We start from the raw sequence: 17,214 nt of genomic DNA, 5'->3' as shown, positions 1-17,214 counted from the left end.
TCTTCTTAGGGTTCTTTTTGAACTGTAGTTAGGGTCAAGTCCTTAACCAGTAAAGCAAGTCTATGTTGTTGGCTGCTAGAATCAGCAACATTTTTGAAGGACAGATCCACATTTTTTTAGGGATTCTAGTCCTGTCCTGACATGGTAGGCTGAACTTGCTTCGAGGGCGCATGGCAAAGAGTTATAAATTAATTGTGTGATCCAGGAAGTCCTTAGGAAGACCATGCCTAGCCCTTGTTTCCACTGGTTGGCTGTAACCATAGCAACCCCTTACTCCAGACCAAAGTTCAGGTGCTGTAAATCTTTATGGCCATGTTCATAGTCCAATGGTCCTTGGTATATTCCTTCCTATGAAGAGCAAGCTTTCATATTTTATAAGAAGCATTCGACTCCATTTCTAAATACTGGATTCCAAGTGGGTCCAAAAATATTATCAAAAGACCTTTGATATTTTTTTAACCTTAGGACCCCTACTTTCCTGAGAAGATGCCTACGAAGAAGAAAACATTGATGTTTTTATCCAGCTTCTTTACAAGCTTCGGGTCATTCATCGTAGTCTGCTCCATGCTCGGGACTCAAGAATGGGTCAGCAGTCAAATTGCCATCAGTGACTCGTCTTCAAACGGTAGTCTTGTTATCACCTATGGACTTTTTCAAGGCAAGAGTCACCAAGAATTCAGTCATGGACTTGAGGAATCACAAAAAGGCTTTGAAGGTAAATGATAAATGAATCTGAATGGGGTGCAGTGAGACTGTGTTAGCTGGGTAAGACCCAAGTCATCCTCCTTATGGGCCAAAGAACTGTTCAAAAATGATCTCCTTGTAAGTGTTGAGATGGCTTGTAGGTATGAAAATGTATGTTTAATTTTGAAACTTCACCACATTATTGTTTTAGCTTCCTCAGTTCTGGTTGTGTCTATGAGCACCGTGGTCCACATGATTCTGGCAGAGGCGATGTTTAAGTGATATTACCAAGTCTACTGACAAGTAACTAATTAATTAAATATATGTAGCAGGAATATGGTATCCAACATAGGAGGGTAGTAGGAAAAGTATGCGTATGGATGGTGGTATTTTAGATGGGGTAACAGTCCCTGTCCAGAACTTCGTTGGTGGCAAGGGAAAACTAAAGTGGAAAATGTGATCAGGTTCTCCTTCTTAGATCTCCAGTTCATTTCTTTAATCTACTCGAATTTGAATTTTTACCTCCAAAACATCTCATTTTTGTCGGACCTGGTACTAAATTTCTGTTAATTCTATTAATTGCATGTTTTGTAGGAATGCCCCATTTTTTTTCCTGATTTCTTACATAATAATGCTCTCTTCTCTTGATGGGTGGAACACAAAAATTCACTGAGAATGCTAAGTTGAATTTAGCTACCTATTTGACTTTTGAAGATTGAACATATACCACTACATTTTCAAAAATTAAGAGCGGTCTTTGTAACTTATTCAGCACCTTGACCTTGCATTAAACAGTGTTGCATACAGGTAGCCAGGCATTATCAGCCCGATACAGTCATTACCTCTTGACTTGTAAATGGTTTTCTATCTCGTACAAATGTAATATTTAGTTTGAGTTGGAGCCTTAGACTCAAGCCTTTAGTCTGAGTTTGAGCAACATGGTTGTATTTCCAAGTTATAGAATTTGTCTTTTAAGACATTAGCAAAAGCAACGTCTTCTCCAGCCTGTCGGTAATGCCACCTCCCTCCCCGTCCCCCCCTCCAGCCCTGACCTCAGCTTCTCAGGGAAAGGAGGAATATTCCCGTTGCGGCACCCAGAAGCTAAGACTTTCCAAGATTCAGTCACACATTCAGGATGTGAATAGCATTTTCAAAACCAGAATGTGTCATAGTTCCTGAATCTCCACACACATTTAACATTTTTTAAAATATGTGATAGCAGCCTGCGAATTTTTTGATTTTCATGCTGTGTCTGTTTGGAATCAGTCGGCTCCAATTTGAGAGACGTGGCTTCAGGGAGAGCCCTGCTTCCCTGTGTCAGGGAACCTCAGAGGCCTCAAGGGTAGGTCCCAGCCTGGCTCTGCAGCCCCGTGTGAAGGAAGTGGGCACCATGGAGTGGAGAGGGCAGGGGTGGGCATAGGCTGGGACAATCCTGAAGGCTCAGGGCCCACATTTGCCTTTGCTTTGCCTGGCTCTCTGCTTTTACTCTGTTACTGCAGAGCCGCGTTCCAATGTCGTGAAGCCACTGCCAGCCTCTAGGTGCCGTAGAAGATAAACCACGTCCTGATCAGTGAAGGTACACAGTTCAGCTGCTCCAGCTCATGTCTGCTAAGGGCTCCCCAGAGCCTATGGGGGCTTCCTGGCTGATGGTTTTTTACAACCCTTGAACTTGGAGTACTCAACAGTTCTCCAAGATAGGGAAACGTCATGTAACTAGGACGTATATCGTGGTGTTCAGCCGCTGCAGACCCAGGGATGTTTTCCCTGGAGAGCAGAATTGGAGACTGAGGAAGGGGTGCTGCTCTGCTGGTTTCTCATGACCACCTGGGGCTCATCTCAAATCAGCAACCAATCATCGGCGGTATAATAGTATCTGTATAGATGCCGCTTCCTTCCCCAGCAGTGAAGGGCTAACCTTTCCATTTAATAAGATGTCAACCATGCCAGCTTCTTGGCCTGAAGATCTCCAAAGAATAGTTACTATTGCCAAGCTCTGCTACATTTCTGCATGGGATTGAACATATCGTGCCGACGGGGTCTGTAGATTTGGAAATGACAGCACAGCATAAAGGGACAATGGCTGATATCCACATGCCAGAAGAATCCAACCACCAGTATGTCAACTGGTGGGGGAAATATTCAGGCAAACCTGGAAAGCAAACTCTCCAATGTGTCGCTAGATTATTTGGGCAGCTCAGCCTGACCAGGACATGTCCTAGCTTCTAGTGGTCTCCAGGTTTGTTCAATATCCGGATGAAGAGTTACAGGCCCTGTGTCTACCAGTAAGCACCTGGCTTTTGCTACTCCAAAAGTTCTGGATAGTGAATGTCAGTCCAAAACACTTCCCTGAGCAGCTGCTTCATGAGGGAGGGGCGGGGATAGGAGAGGCGTGGTACATGGCTGCTGGCCTTGGTCAACTCACCATAGCTTCTATCTAGAGAAAGGCCCCCATCAGTTAACTCAGGTGGTGCAGGTTGCTATGAGAGCAAGGGAGAATTTCACCCAGTCTGCAATCTTCCCCCCCACCCAAAAAAAAAAAAAAAACCATCACCAACCAACCAACCAACCAACCAACAAACTGGCCCACCAGTCTCTTTTCTCCACCTACCCAGTTTGTTCTCAGGGGACCCAAAACTGCACTATTGGCCCAAGCTACCAATAAATAGAAAAAGTAAATCTGTTGCAAAAATCAATGACTTGCAAGGAGATGAACAAAAGAGGCTTATTTCTTCCTTAATACTCCTACTCGCCTACCCCACCCCATATACACCTATGCTTTTCCAAGGACGAGCAACTTGTTACTCGTCCCCAGAGACATGACCACGCTGGGTGATGGAGCATAAGGGTGGAAAATGCACTCTCCCTCCTTCTCTCCCCGAGAGAACCCAGATACATTTCCCAGAGGCTCGGCATGCCAGCTGGGACTTTTTGGAAGATCTCAAAGGCCCAGCCTGTTAGGGGTACGTTGTGGTCCACAGGCTGAGGGGTCCACCAGGCCAGGCTCCCTGATGACCAGGTGTTTGAGGAGCGGGTGGTGGCAGTTCCCACCCACCCACAAAGCCACTGGCTCTCCCCTGAGTTCTGAGGACTTCTGGAAAACCAGAGCTAGAAGAACCAGATGGCTAGTGGGTCCCGAAGGGTTAAACCTCCATGCACAGAAAGCCCGGATGTCCAGATGACCCATTTCTGCACACTGCCCACAGCCCCCCGGGCACATTTCTGCCTCCCAGCTGTGGGGGCCATGGCCTCTTTCCTGAGGTTGCCAGAATCTGGGCAATTAGTTCCAATTGTGAGGTGGTTTTCCTGATTCCAACGCTTGGCCCTGAAAAGGAAGAGAAAAGAACGGAATGTATTTGCTAATTTTGTAGGCAGGGAGCAGCTGTCAGATGCTATGGGGGTTTATTCTATTTCGTTCTTGCTAACTTTCCCCCCCAATTTCCAGCTTCCATTGTCTGAGTTCTGAGCAAGGAGGAGGCTGGGAGATATAGCTGTCATACCTGTGTGGCAGGATATTCAGAGGCTGAACTAGAATTTTAAAATACGGCAGTTAAAATTAAGATAAATTGCTACATCAATACAAAGAAAAGTCTGAGTCAGTAGGCTCCAAATTGACTCCCTTTTGAAAAATCATGTCTGTTAGATCTTACCAAGAGTCTAAAACAAAGCCTAACCTGACTGTCACTTTGTAGTTTACTCTGAACAAGAGGAATGTTCACCATTTGCAAACGTACATCCATTTACAGCATTTAATAAGTGTATAAAGCAGAAATATTCTCCAGGGCACTTCAGAGATGGCATTTTCCCCACACTGAAATGTCTTATTTTCTAGTTAAGTATCCAAATTATTTCTTATTGGCTAAACACCGAGTTTGTTTGGTCCCCAGCACATTTCTGATTAGACCTTCGAGCTTCCTCCTTGGTGTCCAGGGAGGAGCAATGCTTCCTCGTGGTGACGGCTGGAAACTCTCCAGACCCCGCACCGCTGAATACGTGTGTCCTGCTTCCCGTTTTTGTCCTACTCCTGCTCTGGTGTCCTCATCCACCAGTTCCAAAGCAGGTGTGTGCCACCCGAGAGCAATGAAAATCTCAGCCTGAGCTCAGGGCCCTCAGAACAGCCCGACCCCAGTGGCTGCCCTGGAGGGTGTGTGGTGCCCGGAGGGCAGGTGGCCATCGGACCCTGGCCGTCCCCACCCAGGCAATCGGCGGTGGCGGGAAGGACCACATTTTTAGTTTAACCTATGTCATTAGATTTCTTACCTGGGATGTGTCACACAGAGAGCGGTGCTAAGGACTTGGCCCTGCCCGTGGGTCATTAGCAGAAGTCCAGGTACCGCTGGGCACAAGGGGACTGGCTGTGTGGGAGGTGAACTTTGCTCTCAGGCCCGCCTCTCACTGAGGAGCAAAATGTTCTCCAGCCAAGGGTGGTGACGTCATCATGTCCATGTCGCTGGGCTGGGAACCCCCCTCTTCTGCCCTTTGTGCTCCCCCACAGGGCTCCCAGGGCTGCACGGGGCAGTATCCAAGTCTCTGCTCTTGTTTTCACCAGTTTGGTTTCTGCAGCCTCTCGCTGTCCACTGTCCAGTGACAGGAAGTCTGTCTCCCTCCTAGAGGACGGCTGATTAACAGCCACAAATCTGAATTCACAATGTAGATGTTCAGACCCCGGGAGAGCTGTGCCCTCTGGCCAGCATGTTTTGAAGCTTGGGGTCAGAGTAAAGTGTGTACAGAGCTGGGGTCAGGCTGGCAGGAGCTTTGGAATCATGCCTGACAAAGAACATTCCGGAGACGTGGGCTGTCAATCACACTGGGGTTTCGATCTCTCTTCATATACCTGAAAGGCAGCCAGGCAGAGCGGAGCAAGGGGTTTCTGTGTGGCTCCAGAGGAAGCATCAGGACTCGGCAGAAGTCCTGGAGATACGCATCTGGGCACAGCACGATGAAGAGATTTCGAATAATGGAGGCGACACAGTGATGAGAAGGAGACACCTTGCAAAGAGAGGGCCCCTTGCTGCTAGGACGCTCCTCCCTGGTGCACACAAGGCCCTGGGGCTCCTGTTATTTGAAGCATTGGGACCAAAGACAGAGACAAGGGGCCCCCGAGCCCTGGGACAAGGGATCTTTCCTGGCCCTTCTGGTTTCTGTTCTTTAAAGCTGCTCTGTGGTGAGGCTGTGAGTGGCTCTCTGCTCTATCCCAGGGGCCTGAGAAACAGGAAGGGAAAGAAGAAGGCTTTTACTTTCTCTTACCAGCCCCCTAGTCACGGTTCTTACATCTGGCAACTCCCAAGGATTTTGTTAGCGTGTTACTAGGAGCTCGGAAATCTTTTTCCCCGATTATTTTTTCTGTACGTCGCTGTGGCTTTCACAGAACATCTTGGTAAACACTTTAGTCGATGTGGTGGCAGTCATCAGGGCCCCAAAACGCACCGGTAGCCTTTGGAGACGTTCTGTAAGTGCCTGGCTGGGGTTACAGGTAAGCGTGGGGACACATGCCTCCAGTCACCGGTCGTTTGGTGTCGTAAACAGAGGAGCGAGCGGAGGAAGCAGGGACACAGGGAGGGTGGCTGGTTGCGGTTAGAAACAGCAGGATGGCAAAAGCAGGAGCTGATGGCCAGGGGCCCAGGGCATCTGTGTTTCGGATACGAGTGCGTATTCATGTCTGGAGCCCCTCTGCACGTAAGAGATACGCGCGTTTTATAAAATGCTGTCAGGACCCAGAGGAATTCAGCTCGGAGAGAATTCTGATGGTTCACCCAAGGCCCATCCTCCGCATGCATTCGAGCCACGTGGGCCCTGGGTCCTCTCTGGCTCCAGGGAAGTGAAGTCAGGAAGTGTGGAGATACCTCACTTGTCCACACAGCAGTCATCTGCCTGTCTCCAGGGCCAGCTACCTGGTCACCATCAGCTCCTCTCCTCCTGGCCTTCTCTGTAACCGGCCGACCTCCGAAATCTCAGCCTCTACCAGATCCTCTCTGTCACAGGTTTTCAGAGTGGCCTCCTGTAAGTTCCCCCAAGTGGAAGCATCGTAGTGCTCCGAGCGGGGGGGACACTGTCCATGATGATGTGGAAATGCCCATGGCAGGCGTCTGAGGCCAGAACGCACTGAGGAGGGCCGTCCAGCCCTGTAGCAGCTCTATCGAGGAGGGCACCCTCTTTCCTCTGGGAAATTGAAATTGGGACGGTCCTGTGGTTACACACATTCAAGGGGGGCCTGAGCATCGTGAGGCCCCGCCCCTTCCTGCTCCCGCACACCGAGATGCCCCCTGCAGCTCCTAACCCCGGTGCCCAAGCGGATGGAGTCCAAGAGCCACCCGGGTGGCGGGGAGCGGCCCTCCCGTCTGTAGGGCTGGGGTTTGCATTTTGCGCTCCGTGCTGACCCAACGCTGCTTTAGTTCTAGAGAAGTTGAACAATTCTTCCCGAAGAACACTGCACCTGGTGGCCGTCCTGCTGCTGGTGCTCAGCCTGTGCACGTCGCTGCTGAGTTCCGGGTTCACCTTCTACAACAGCATCAGCAACCCCTACCAGACGTTCCTGGGGCCCGTGGGCGTGTACACCTGGAGTGGCCTTGCTGGTGAGTGTCGCCGGGAGCACCCGGTGCTCAGCTGGGAAGCACGTCTTCGGCGTCTCTGCGTCTCTGAATCTGGCACACATGGGAGCCCATGTGGCCACCCCCGGGCTGTAGAAACTGAGGAGACCTAGTAGGTGCCAAGCTGCGTGCTGCGGCCTGGGCTCTCCTTCTGCCCATCTGCAGCGTTGTTAAGCATCCTGGGAAATAAAATGGTTTTAAATGCACCGGTGAGAGGCAAGGGGCCAGATGGGGGCAGGGTGTGACGTGTTAAAATGCGTAACAGATGCCAGTCTCTGCTCTCGAGTGTAGAACGTAAGGAGTTAAACATGATGCTTCTAAGTCCACAAAACATTCATCTGTAACAACAAAACTCCTGTAGCGTGTTTAACTCCAAGTGGGGTTCCGTGTAAGGTATAGAGGTGCACACACACACACACACACACACACACACGCTCATACATACACAGGTGACAAACACACATACATACACAAGTGTGCACACGCATGCACATACCTACATGGATATGCACACACATGCACACATACACAGTTGTGTGCACACACACATACACAGGTGTGCGTGCACACACACACACATACACCGGTGTGCACACACGCATATATAGGTGTGCACACACACAAATGTATACACATATGTGCACACAAGCACATACTTCTACATGCATACATGTGCACGTATGATCACACACACACACTCATGTGTGTGCATGCACACCCACACATATGCACACATATAAACACATACACACAGATGTGCACACACACAGAAGTGCAGGCATGCATACACAGATGCACATACACAAACATGTACACACACACGTACACACAGTCACACACACATGCACACACTTATTTACTCTCCTTCTCACCTCCAAGTAACAACAGTCAATGTGGGCTAGAACCCAAACATGACACCTCTGTATGGCTGTGCACAGAGAACCTCAAAGAAGGTCGTTTAGAGGATCTGGGGCCAACACCCTTCTTGCGGGTGATGTGTGAGCCCCGGTTGATTCTGTGCAGTGTGACTGGCTTATTTTACTTGTTTATTGGTCCAGGCTGGGGTGGGGGGTGCAGCGCAGATGGGAAGTGCATCCCAGCTTGAGTCACAGCGTGTGTGGCTCTCGCTGGGTTTTCGCCAGGCTCTGCAGCTGCCATAAATGCCCAAAGGCCTGCTCAGTGGGGGGCCTCGTTGCCCTCGCCAGGTGGCCAGGCTTCTTCTGCTTTCTCTCTCTCTCCACCATGAAAATCTGATCTCGAGAAAGGATCTGAAGAAGTCTGTCCTCCCCTTGGGAGGACTCTGGATGTGGTTTCATCTAAGTTCTAGGTAGTGCATTTTAACCCCGGGCCCGGAACTTTCCAGCACAGGAAAAGTGGTCTGGTATCAGGAAGCCTCAAGGAGGACTCGGGGCTGCTTCCTTCTGTCCTTCTGTGAGAGGCCGTCCTTGCACAGGCCGGATTCAGGTGGCGGGAAGAGGTCCCTGGGTTTCTGAGCTGTGGCTCTCAGCAGTAGTGTGCTGGAGAAGAACAGGGCTCTTGGGGGGCAGGGGGCGTGGGAAAGGACACCCTGGCTGGAGCCCAGGCAGCTCCAAGTGGTAAGGACACTTCCGCCTTCTTCATACTAATAGTTGAGGAGCCAGCCCCAGACGGCATGAAACAGGGGAAATCCATGCAGCTCGACACTCACAAATGGGATGCTCTTAAGAGTGCCATTCATAATCGGCAAGCCAGGCCAGAGGCGGGAACCAGGAACGCCTGTACGGGCACACTGCATACCCACCCCTCGGCTCTGAGGATTGGGGTTGGGCTGCTTTAGCCACATTCATGCATGACTTGCCCTTTCCTTTCTTCCTGTGGTTGTATTACCTGGTGGTAAAAACAAGCCAACCCCCCGAGTTAAAGGGCATCCACCGTGGGCCAGGCCCCACAGCGCTGTGGAATGAGTGTTCCTGCATCAGCTTTCCCCGAGAGTCATGCTAAGGGACTCGCTTACAAACTCAGATATCCTCACCCAAAGGCCAGGCTTCCTTTCCCCAAGCTCTTTCTACCACTACAACTCACCTCGGTCAAACCAAAGGCAGGGCTCATTGGCACTCTTTGCCAGGGTAAAAAAAAAAAAAAAAGATTCTTTTAATTTTTGCTCAGGTAATTAAGAAACTAAAAAAGGTGGTGGCTTCAGGTGCAGCTGGATTCTGGGTCTCGACCCACGCCCTCAGAACAGATGCCTTGCAGGTTGCTTCTCTCTTGATTTTCCCAGTGTTCTCTCTGGTGTTAAGCAGCAGACAGGTCCCCTTAAAGTCAGGATGTTGGCCACAACCCCAGAAGAAAGGACTTCTTTTCCCCCAAATCTGACTCTCCCTGGAATTGTCCTTCCCCGGCCCTGGAACAACCTCCATGGAGTTGAACTCATTGGCTGACTCAGCCAACGGCTGGGACGCCTGACCCCTTGGAGCGGGGGGGGGGGGGGGGGGGGGGGGGTACTGGAGGCATCTTCAAGAGGGAAATAAGGACCTAGTGCCAGAAGAAGATTGGATAGGGGGTCGTAGGGACAAAACGGGACGATGTCGCCACTCTACAGCCTGCAGGCCTCAAAGCCCATTGCCTCATAGACCCTGTTTCTGCAAAGCTGGAGCTTTAGGCTCTGTCTCCACAGTTGAGTGTGCACTGGCTCTTTACATGGCGGAGCCCGATGCATGTTTGTTTGTGGAAGAAAACAAGGGAAACACCAGGCCGGCGGCCTTCCCCTCAACCCCTCCATCCCCACCTACTTGTAACAACAAAGCTTTGTCTGATGGGGAGAGAGTCGTGTGGCGTTCCTTTCCCGGCTTGGGGCAAGTTCGAACACACAGAAGAGTCTGCGGGGGAGGCAGGGAAACAGTCTGAGATGATATCCGTGTGTCAGGAGAAGGTCTGCATTCTGGCAGAGGTCACAGGGAGAGCTTTGTGGCGTTGGGCTTTGTGTCTGGCCTCCTCTGAACGCCTCCCATGACTTCTTGATCCCAGAGCTCTGAGAAGCCAGGCTTTTGCCCGGGTTTGCCTCTGGGGACTCCCGATCGTCTTCACATAGGCTTGGGCTGTGCGGAAGGTAGTGAAAACTCCTTTTCCGTGAGTCTCCGCCTGCAGTCACTTCCCAGGCTCCTGTGTCCCCTGACCCCAGCCTGCCCTTAGCACCACACTGGCCCGGCATGGCCCAGCCCTGACCATAGTGGGTATAACCACAGGAGAATGTTGGAGCCTAAGAGAACTCTCCAGATTGTCTTCCCCCACACATTTGATCCTCAGCCAAGGAACCCAGAGAGCAGAAAGTGATGTGACAGGTCCCACGGCCTGAAGGTGACAGGCCAGGACTGGCGACAATGTCCTGAGCCTTCGGGAGATCCCCTTTTTACCTCGGGGCTCCCTTTATCCCTCTGTGAATCCCCTGTCCCCAAAGGCTGGAGAGGAGACAAGGAGAGGCATCTCCTTCATACAGGGGCTCACGTCAGCAACTGTCTGCAACAGCCCTTCCCAGTTCAAACCAAAGCCAGCACGTTCCATCGAATGAAAACGTGTGTTAACCCTGTGTTCACCCCGCCCCTTTGTGACTAAGTTTTCATAAGAACTTTCACAAGAGCGCAATGAAGGCTAATTGGAGTGTGAGACGCACAGAGCATCAGAGGAGAGGGCTCTCAGATGCACAAATTATTGAGAAGTGAAACTGTCACACTGAAGATGAAGGTCTGCCATCGGGGAGAGTCAGAGCACTCTTCTCACACAAAAGCCCGCAGGCTAGAGCCTTTGGAGGCTTGGGGAAAGTCCCCGGGTGTGGGCTGCAGCCAGGACACGTTGACCACTCCCCCCAAGTCTGTCGAGTGTTGGGTAAATGCTCCCAGAGATGTGCAAACGCCACCTCCGTCGGCCTTGGAACATTGCATCAGTTCAGAGAGAACCCTGTGCCCTTTGGCCGTCACCCCCTCCCCACTCCCAGCCCAGCCCTAGTTCAACCAACCATGAATCTGAATCTTCTCTTTGCTTCCAGCTGACCCCCTCTGGAAGGCTAGGAAAGAGGTCCAAGGAAGTGCACAAGTCACCCGGGGCCAGGAGGCCAGAGCCCTGGAATCCAGTTCTCTCTGACTCCAGGACTCTGTTCTCCATGGGGGCCAGCCAAGGTGGCTGTCCAGAGTCAATACCAAGGCACATTCTCCAGGGGAGGACGTTATGAAGAATAAAAAAGGGACGATAAGACAACCAAAACATTCTAAAATGAGTTTATGGGGTGCCTGGGTGGCTCAGATCGGCTAAGCGCCTGACTCTTGCTTTCGGCTCAGGTCATTATCTCACGGTTTTGTGAATTCGAGCCCCACGTCGGGCTCCAAGCTGACAGTGCAGAACCCGCTTTGGATTCTCTGTCTCCTCCTCTCTCTGCCCTTCCCCGACTTGCACTCCCTCTGTCTCTTTTCAAAATAAATAAATAAACTTTAAACAGAATAAAAATAAAATAAAATGAGTTTAGTGAGAAGACCCTTCCCAGTTAATCGCCACACTCCATCGTGTGCAGAATGAAAGTCCAGCCTCCGAGCCAGTGTCTGGGGCTCCCTGCGGTGATCTCCTCCTCTGTATTCAGTGCTCAGGACCCTCAGAGCGGCTCCCCATCAGTGGGGTCCTCTCTCACAGTCCCAGCTGCTCTGAGCTCACTGTCCCCGGGTGGGTTTGTGTCGGCTGTGTCTTCTGCTTGCAATGCTGTGTCCTCCCAGCTTCTTTGAATCCTTGTCAACTATCCAGACCTCTCTAGAAATCTTCCTGCTGACTCTCCTGTCTACTCATTCCCCAGTTCATTCAGCACAGCTCTGTGTGCACTGGGAGGGGCCATGTGACGCGCCCTCGGGGGAGCAGACCCTGCGGGATGGGCTTGAGCTGCGTGTTTGCCCTTGGCCGGACGCTGCCTGCACCGTCTTTAGCGTCTCGCGCCTAGGATCTAGCTCGTCTCTTACGTTTCTTTGACACCCTAACACCTAGAAGACCGTAACCTAGCCATCCCATAAATGCCCACAGAGCACATGTTCCACTAAGAAAGAAAGTGACGTGTTACATCTAAGTGATGAATCACTCAATTCTGCTCCTGAAACCATTATCACACTGTATGGTGACTAACATGGATTTAAATTTAAAAAAAAGAAAAGAAAGGAAGGAAGCAACAGGAGAAAAATGCATCACAACACTTCATATTGTTCACAAACCTGAATCTTCTTTCACGAACCTGAATCTTCTTTCCAGCATGGTTTGTTTTCCTGACCATGATACTGTTCGTGGCCAACACACAATCCAATCATCTCTCGGAAGAGCTGGCCCAGACGCTGTACCCACTGTATCCAACAACCACCTACAGAGGAACGACCCACAGCTACGGTTACTCGTTTTGGCTCACGCTCCTCGTCATTCTTCTAAGTGTTGTCACCGTGGTCATCATCGTTTTCTACCAGAAGGCCAGGCACCAGCGGAAACAGGAGCAGAGAAAGCCAATGGAATACGCTCCCAGAGATGGAATTTTATTCTGAACTCTATGTTATGTTGTCTCGTCATTATGTCTAGTCTGTTGTACGTCAGCCCCCGAGAGGTTACTGGCTAGCTTGTCTGGACAATCCGCATGGTTAAGGGCAGCCCTGGTTGGCTGTCACTTTGTGATAGTTTTGTATCTCGTGACGCTTCTTAAATGATGTACCCTTGACCAGCTTTCTTCCCTCTAGGGTGGGGAAGATGAAAGGGAAATGTCTGCAGGCCATGCAGCGTTCAAAGCAGTAGAATGACTCCAAGACCATGGATCCTTCCAGCCGGGTCTCACTCCCTAAGATAATAAAGGTTTGTGGTACGCACCTTTACTTTAAGTAGCTCAAAGCACTTTAGCACCTAGGATCTCCTCCTCAGGAGGGACCAGGTATTTTTTATTCCACTGTATGAACAAACACTTTCAGGTACAGAGGGATTCAGAACTCATCTTTCCAGGACCAGGTGTTGGAGGCAAAAGGTGGGTGAGACTTTGGGGTAAATTCCCTGGTCCCCAGGACCCCTAGTTGTTGACAAAATTCAAAACCAGTGGTGGGTAAGAGTATTGATATATGACCTTCAAACCCATTTTTGAGGTGGCAGCGTGCAGTTTTTATACGGAAAAGACTAGGAAGTGAGAAGATTAAGAAAGACAAAAATTATAGCCCTGCAGCCTTCACACTAGGGAAGCTAAATGTATTTTTGGTTTAGAAGGATTGCGGTGAATTAGTCAAAACGAAAATGTCACATTGCAACAAGTTCTGGTAACCGACCCTTTGCCGTTGACACAGTCTGGTTGCCTGGATGGGAGTGTGTCAGCCCCAGCAGAATCCGGCCCAGCCAGAGGCCAATAAATGGCTTAGAGCACCGTGGCTTGCTGGCATTCCCCGAGCCGAGGCCAGGGCAGACGCAGAACACAGATGCTGGTTTGCCCTCTAGAACAGGTGGATAGAATCGATTCACAGTCTCATGAGAACACAACAGGCAACTAGGAAATTTTTGGAGAGCTCCCAAATGGATTAGACCTACTTTGCCAGTACGATATTCTTCCAGAAAATCCCTTTGAGGATCTTTTGAGCTTGAATATCCCACTAGTCAGTCAGAGTGAACACGGACAGGATTCTGAAATAATAACTCTGTCATGTCTTGACGTAAGCAAAGCCAAACAGAGCAGAAGTCTCTCGGTGTAGTTTACAAAATGTTGTGTCTTTGGACGGAAAGATACATCCTTTATGAAGCTATTAGGGATTCGTGACCTTCTTGTCTACTATTTTTTCACAATCTGTCTTAGAAATAATATTTTTTCATTCAAGAAACATGAATTGAATACCTGTGATGTGATCAGTCCTATGCCAACCCGGATACCTGCCCCCCACAGAGCTTACTGTTGAGAAGTCAAGACAGACATTGCAAAAGCAGGTGTTACATTCCACGTAAAACAGGTACTTAGTCACAAAACTGTGCTCATTCTCTGAAAAGTCAGTTCTCTATAACCACCCACCCCGAAGTCAAGGTTACTCCAATAAATTAACTTGTGCAACTTTGAGCGCATTAAAAATATGATTCTCAACAGTGAAAATGTTCTAAATTCTTTGAAGCTAAAAACATTTATGTTCTTTGAAGGTTTAATTTTATACCAGAGTGTGATAATGCAGGCAAGTCATGGAAGAGAAAACAGATAAGGGTAACAAATCCATGCAAATGGGTTGCTAACTAGGCAGGCACCCCCACCATGTGCTGGTGCAAAGGACATTATAGGATATAAAGACTGCATTTATTCATCTCAGCGTTTGAGCAGAGCCTGGTTTCGCTAGGGGACAAAGTATCTCAATCCTTAAATCACAGATGACCTATGAGGAACCATTCAAAACAGGAATCTATACAGGGAACTAGCTTGCACAATTCTGGAGATAAAGAGCATGGCTCTCCCACTATGTCTGAGGTAGAAGGTAATGAAACTGTGTGTGTGTTCTTTAGAAATCTTCTTAAGGAAGAACAGAGTTTGCAGACCACTCTTGGACATAGACGTTAATTTGCTGTTCTAAAATCACTTAACCTTAGGGTGCCTGGGTGGCTCAGTCGGTTGAGCATCCGACTTTGGCTCAGGTCATGATCTCACGGTCTGTGAGTTCGAGCCCCACGTCAGGCTTTGTGCTGACAGCTCGGAGCCTGGAGCCTGCTTCGGATTCTGTGTCTCCCTCTCTCTCTGACCCTCCCCTGTTCTGCTCTCTCTCTGTCTCAAAAATAAATAAACATTAAAAAAAATAAAATTAAATTAAAAAAATACAATAAAATCACTTAACAAATGTGCATCACATCTGTTGTAATGGACCCACATGAAACACTATGGAGGGCTGAGCTATTCTACGGAATTGGAATGTTTCAGCGGTCATGATATGAGCCCCTAATTAACCCCTGTGGTCCTGTTAGGATGAGCTAGATGGCAAGGTTCGTCCACATTTGCAAAAATAAAAAAGTCATGCAGAATATTGTGCTCCTCCATTTTATAAGAACACAGGGTCCACGATGATAGTTTTAAGGAAATTAATACTTTGCACTAATGTCAAAGTGATGAGGCTCCCCTCCCCCTCCCCAGGGAGTTGTTTGCAAAGCACTCCGGGAGGCAGGGATAACCTCCAGGTAGGCTCTGCTATCATTATTTTAATTTTATTTGATCATCTCAACAAACCCTGTGGATCAGGCAGGGCGGGAAAAATGGTCTCCCTGGACGTGACACTTTTCAGGGTCTACAGTGTTCTTACAGCCAGCCCCACACGGCCACACAATACCGGTGCTCCCATAAGTGACACGTGGCCGTGCGGGCAGACAGATCGGCAGCCTTCTCGGCCTCCGGGAGGCCCTGGGAGCCTGCAGATTCTGCGAAGGACAGGCAGGCACTGAGCGTACTTCCTGAGTAAGCTGGGCGGCCTGCATATCGCCCAACGTCTTTCACTGACACCTGCCCCAGAATGTAGACGGGCGGCCAGTCTGAACGAGGCATCGCATGTGTGGGGGAGAGGGGTTCACAAACAGGAGCCTTCCTCATTCTGAAACTGCAGCACAGAGACTGGTCCTTGGTCCCTGAGCCACACTCAGGGTGCTCTCCTGAGCCCGGAACCCAGAACCCCCAGGGGCCATGGGCAGGCGAGTCCTTCAGTCGGCGTGAAAGGCGGGTCCCTCCATGGCAGCCCTCTTCCCCGTCCTCACCCCCAAACCCCCAGCACCCAGGGCGAGGAGACACAGTCGGAGGCCCCGTGTCTCAACTGCTCTGGCATCTCGTAGCTGACCCAGTGACACCCCCTCCTGAGCTTCTGTTTCCTCGTGACTAAAAAATGAAATACAAATAGCAGAGATGACCATCAGTGTAGGATTGAGCAGGGAGGTTCTGGCATCAGGCTGCCTGGGGCTGGAGAAGTTACTTAATCTCAGGGAGCCTCATTCCAATCATCTGTGAAATGGGATGACGACCGACACCCAGGATCTGCTCTCAGGGTTGTGGGAGGAGCCCTGACAAGGTGTGCAAAGGGCTCCTGGCTGCCATCCTCCTCCTTCGCAGAAACCCGCGGTGTGTAAAAACTATAACAAAGACTAAAGGTGAGATCATGAGCTACTGTGGGCCACATCAATCCTTTTGCTTTGTAAATGAGCAAGGAACAGACACCTGAGACCCAGGAGGTTAATGAACTTGACCAAGCATCCAAAGCCGGCAAGTGCAAAGGAGAAGTCAAAGCAGCACTCACTCTTTTTTTATCTGTTTCTGACTCAGTTCCATAAACGTGTTTGATCAGGCGGCTGGCACAGGCCTGGGGCTTGGGGGCACAGAGACAAAAGTTCGAAAGGAGCGTGGTGTCCACAGAAAGTGTGGCCTTCTGGGTGTGCCTGTCACCTTTCACGGCACGTGTGAGGCTCACGGTGGGTCTCATTCACTCAGAACAAACAGGAGTGGCTTGCTCAAGCAAAGGCACCCAGTTTGTTTCACAGAAAACCTTCAGCCCGGCTGGGTGCTGACCTGAGCTGGAGAGGGTGGGGTCTCGGCGACAGGACCTGCCCACACACGCCCAGAGAAGGTGGCACATCCTGTGACCCAGGGACTTTGTGCTCCTTAAAATAGAAAGAAGGCCGGGTTACTCATGGTGACCCGGGTCACTGGCTTACCAAGGCTGCTCTCGAGCAGGAACTGAGGTATGAGTGACGTCTGGCGCATTACCTGCCTGCCCGAGCGGGCCGGCCCCAAAGGATGCTGAGGATTGTTCCCGTCCCTCATGTTCTTCCCGCCTCGTGTCCTCACTCTGCCCAGAGACCACTGGAGTTTCAGACGAGCACCCAGTTCCTTCCACCATGCGTTTGCGTTTGGGTCAGGCTTCAGGCCATCAAAGTTTTATTTGCAAAATGTTAAGTTGTTTAGTAAAAAAAAGAGAAATTGAGA

General features: G+C 50.1%; 1 protein-coding gene across 1 annotated transcript; it reads left to right on the top strand.

The window, feature by feature from the left end:
- The first annotated feature begins 318 nt into the window (after window positions 1-318).
- Window positions 319-14,367, top strand: CLRN3 (clarin 3). The gene is made up of 3 exons (XM_015085842.3): window positions 319-715; window positions 7,074-7,253; window positions 12,522-14,367. Exons 1-3 carry the CDS (start codon window positions 487-489, stop codon window positions 12,800-12,802), a joined length of 690 nt encoding a protein of 229 aa, XP_014941328.2. The 5' UTR covers window positions 319-486; the 3' UTR covers window positions 12,803-14,367.
- The last annotated feature ends 2,847 nt before the right edge of the window (window positions 14,368-17,214 follow it).

The sequence above is a fragment of the Acinonyx jubatus genome, chromosome D2 (assembly GCF_027475565.1).
Source record: "Acinonyx jubatus isolate Ajub_Pintada_27869175 chromosome D2, VMU_Ajub_asm_v1.0, whole genome shotgun sequence".
In the NCBI taxonomy this organism is placed as follows: domain Eukaryota; kingdom Metazoa; phylum Chordata; class Mammalia; order Carnivora; family Felidae; genus Acinonyx; species Acinonyx jubatus.
Note: the sequence above shows the minus strand (reverse complement) of the source record. Positions and strands in the feature narration are given on the sequence as shown.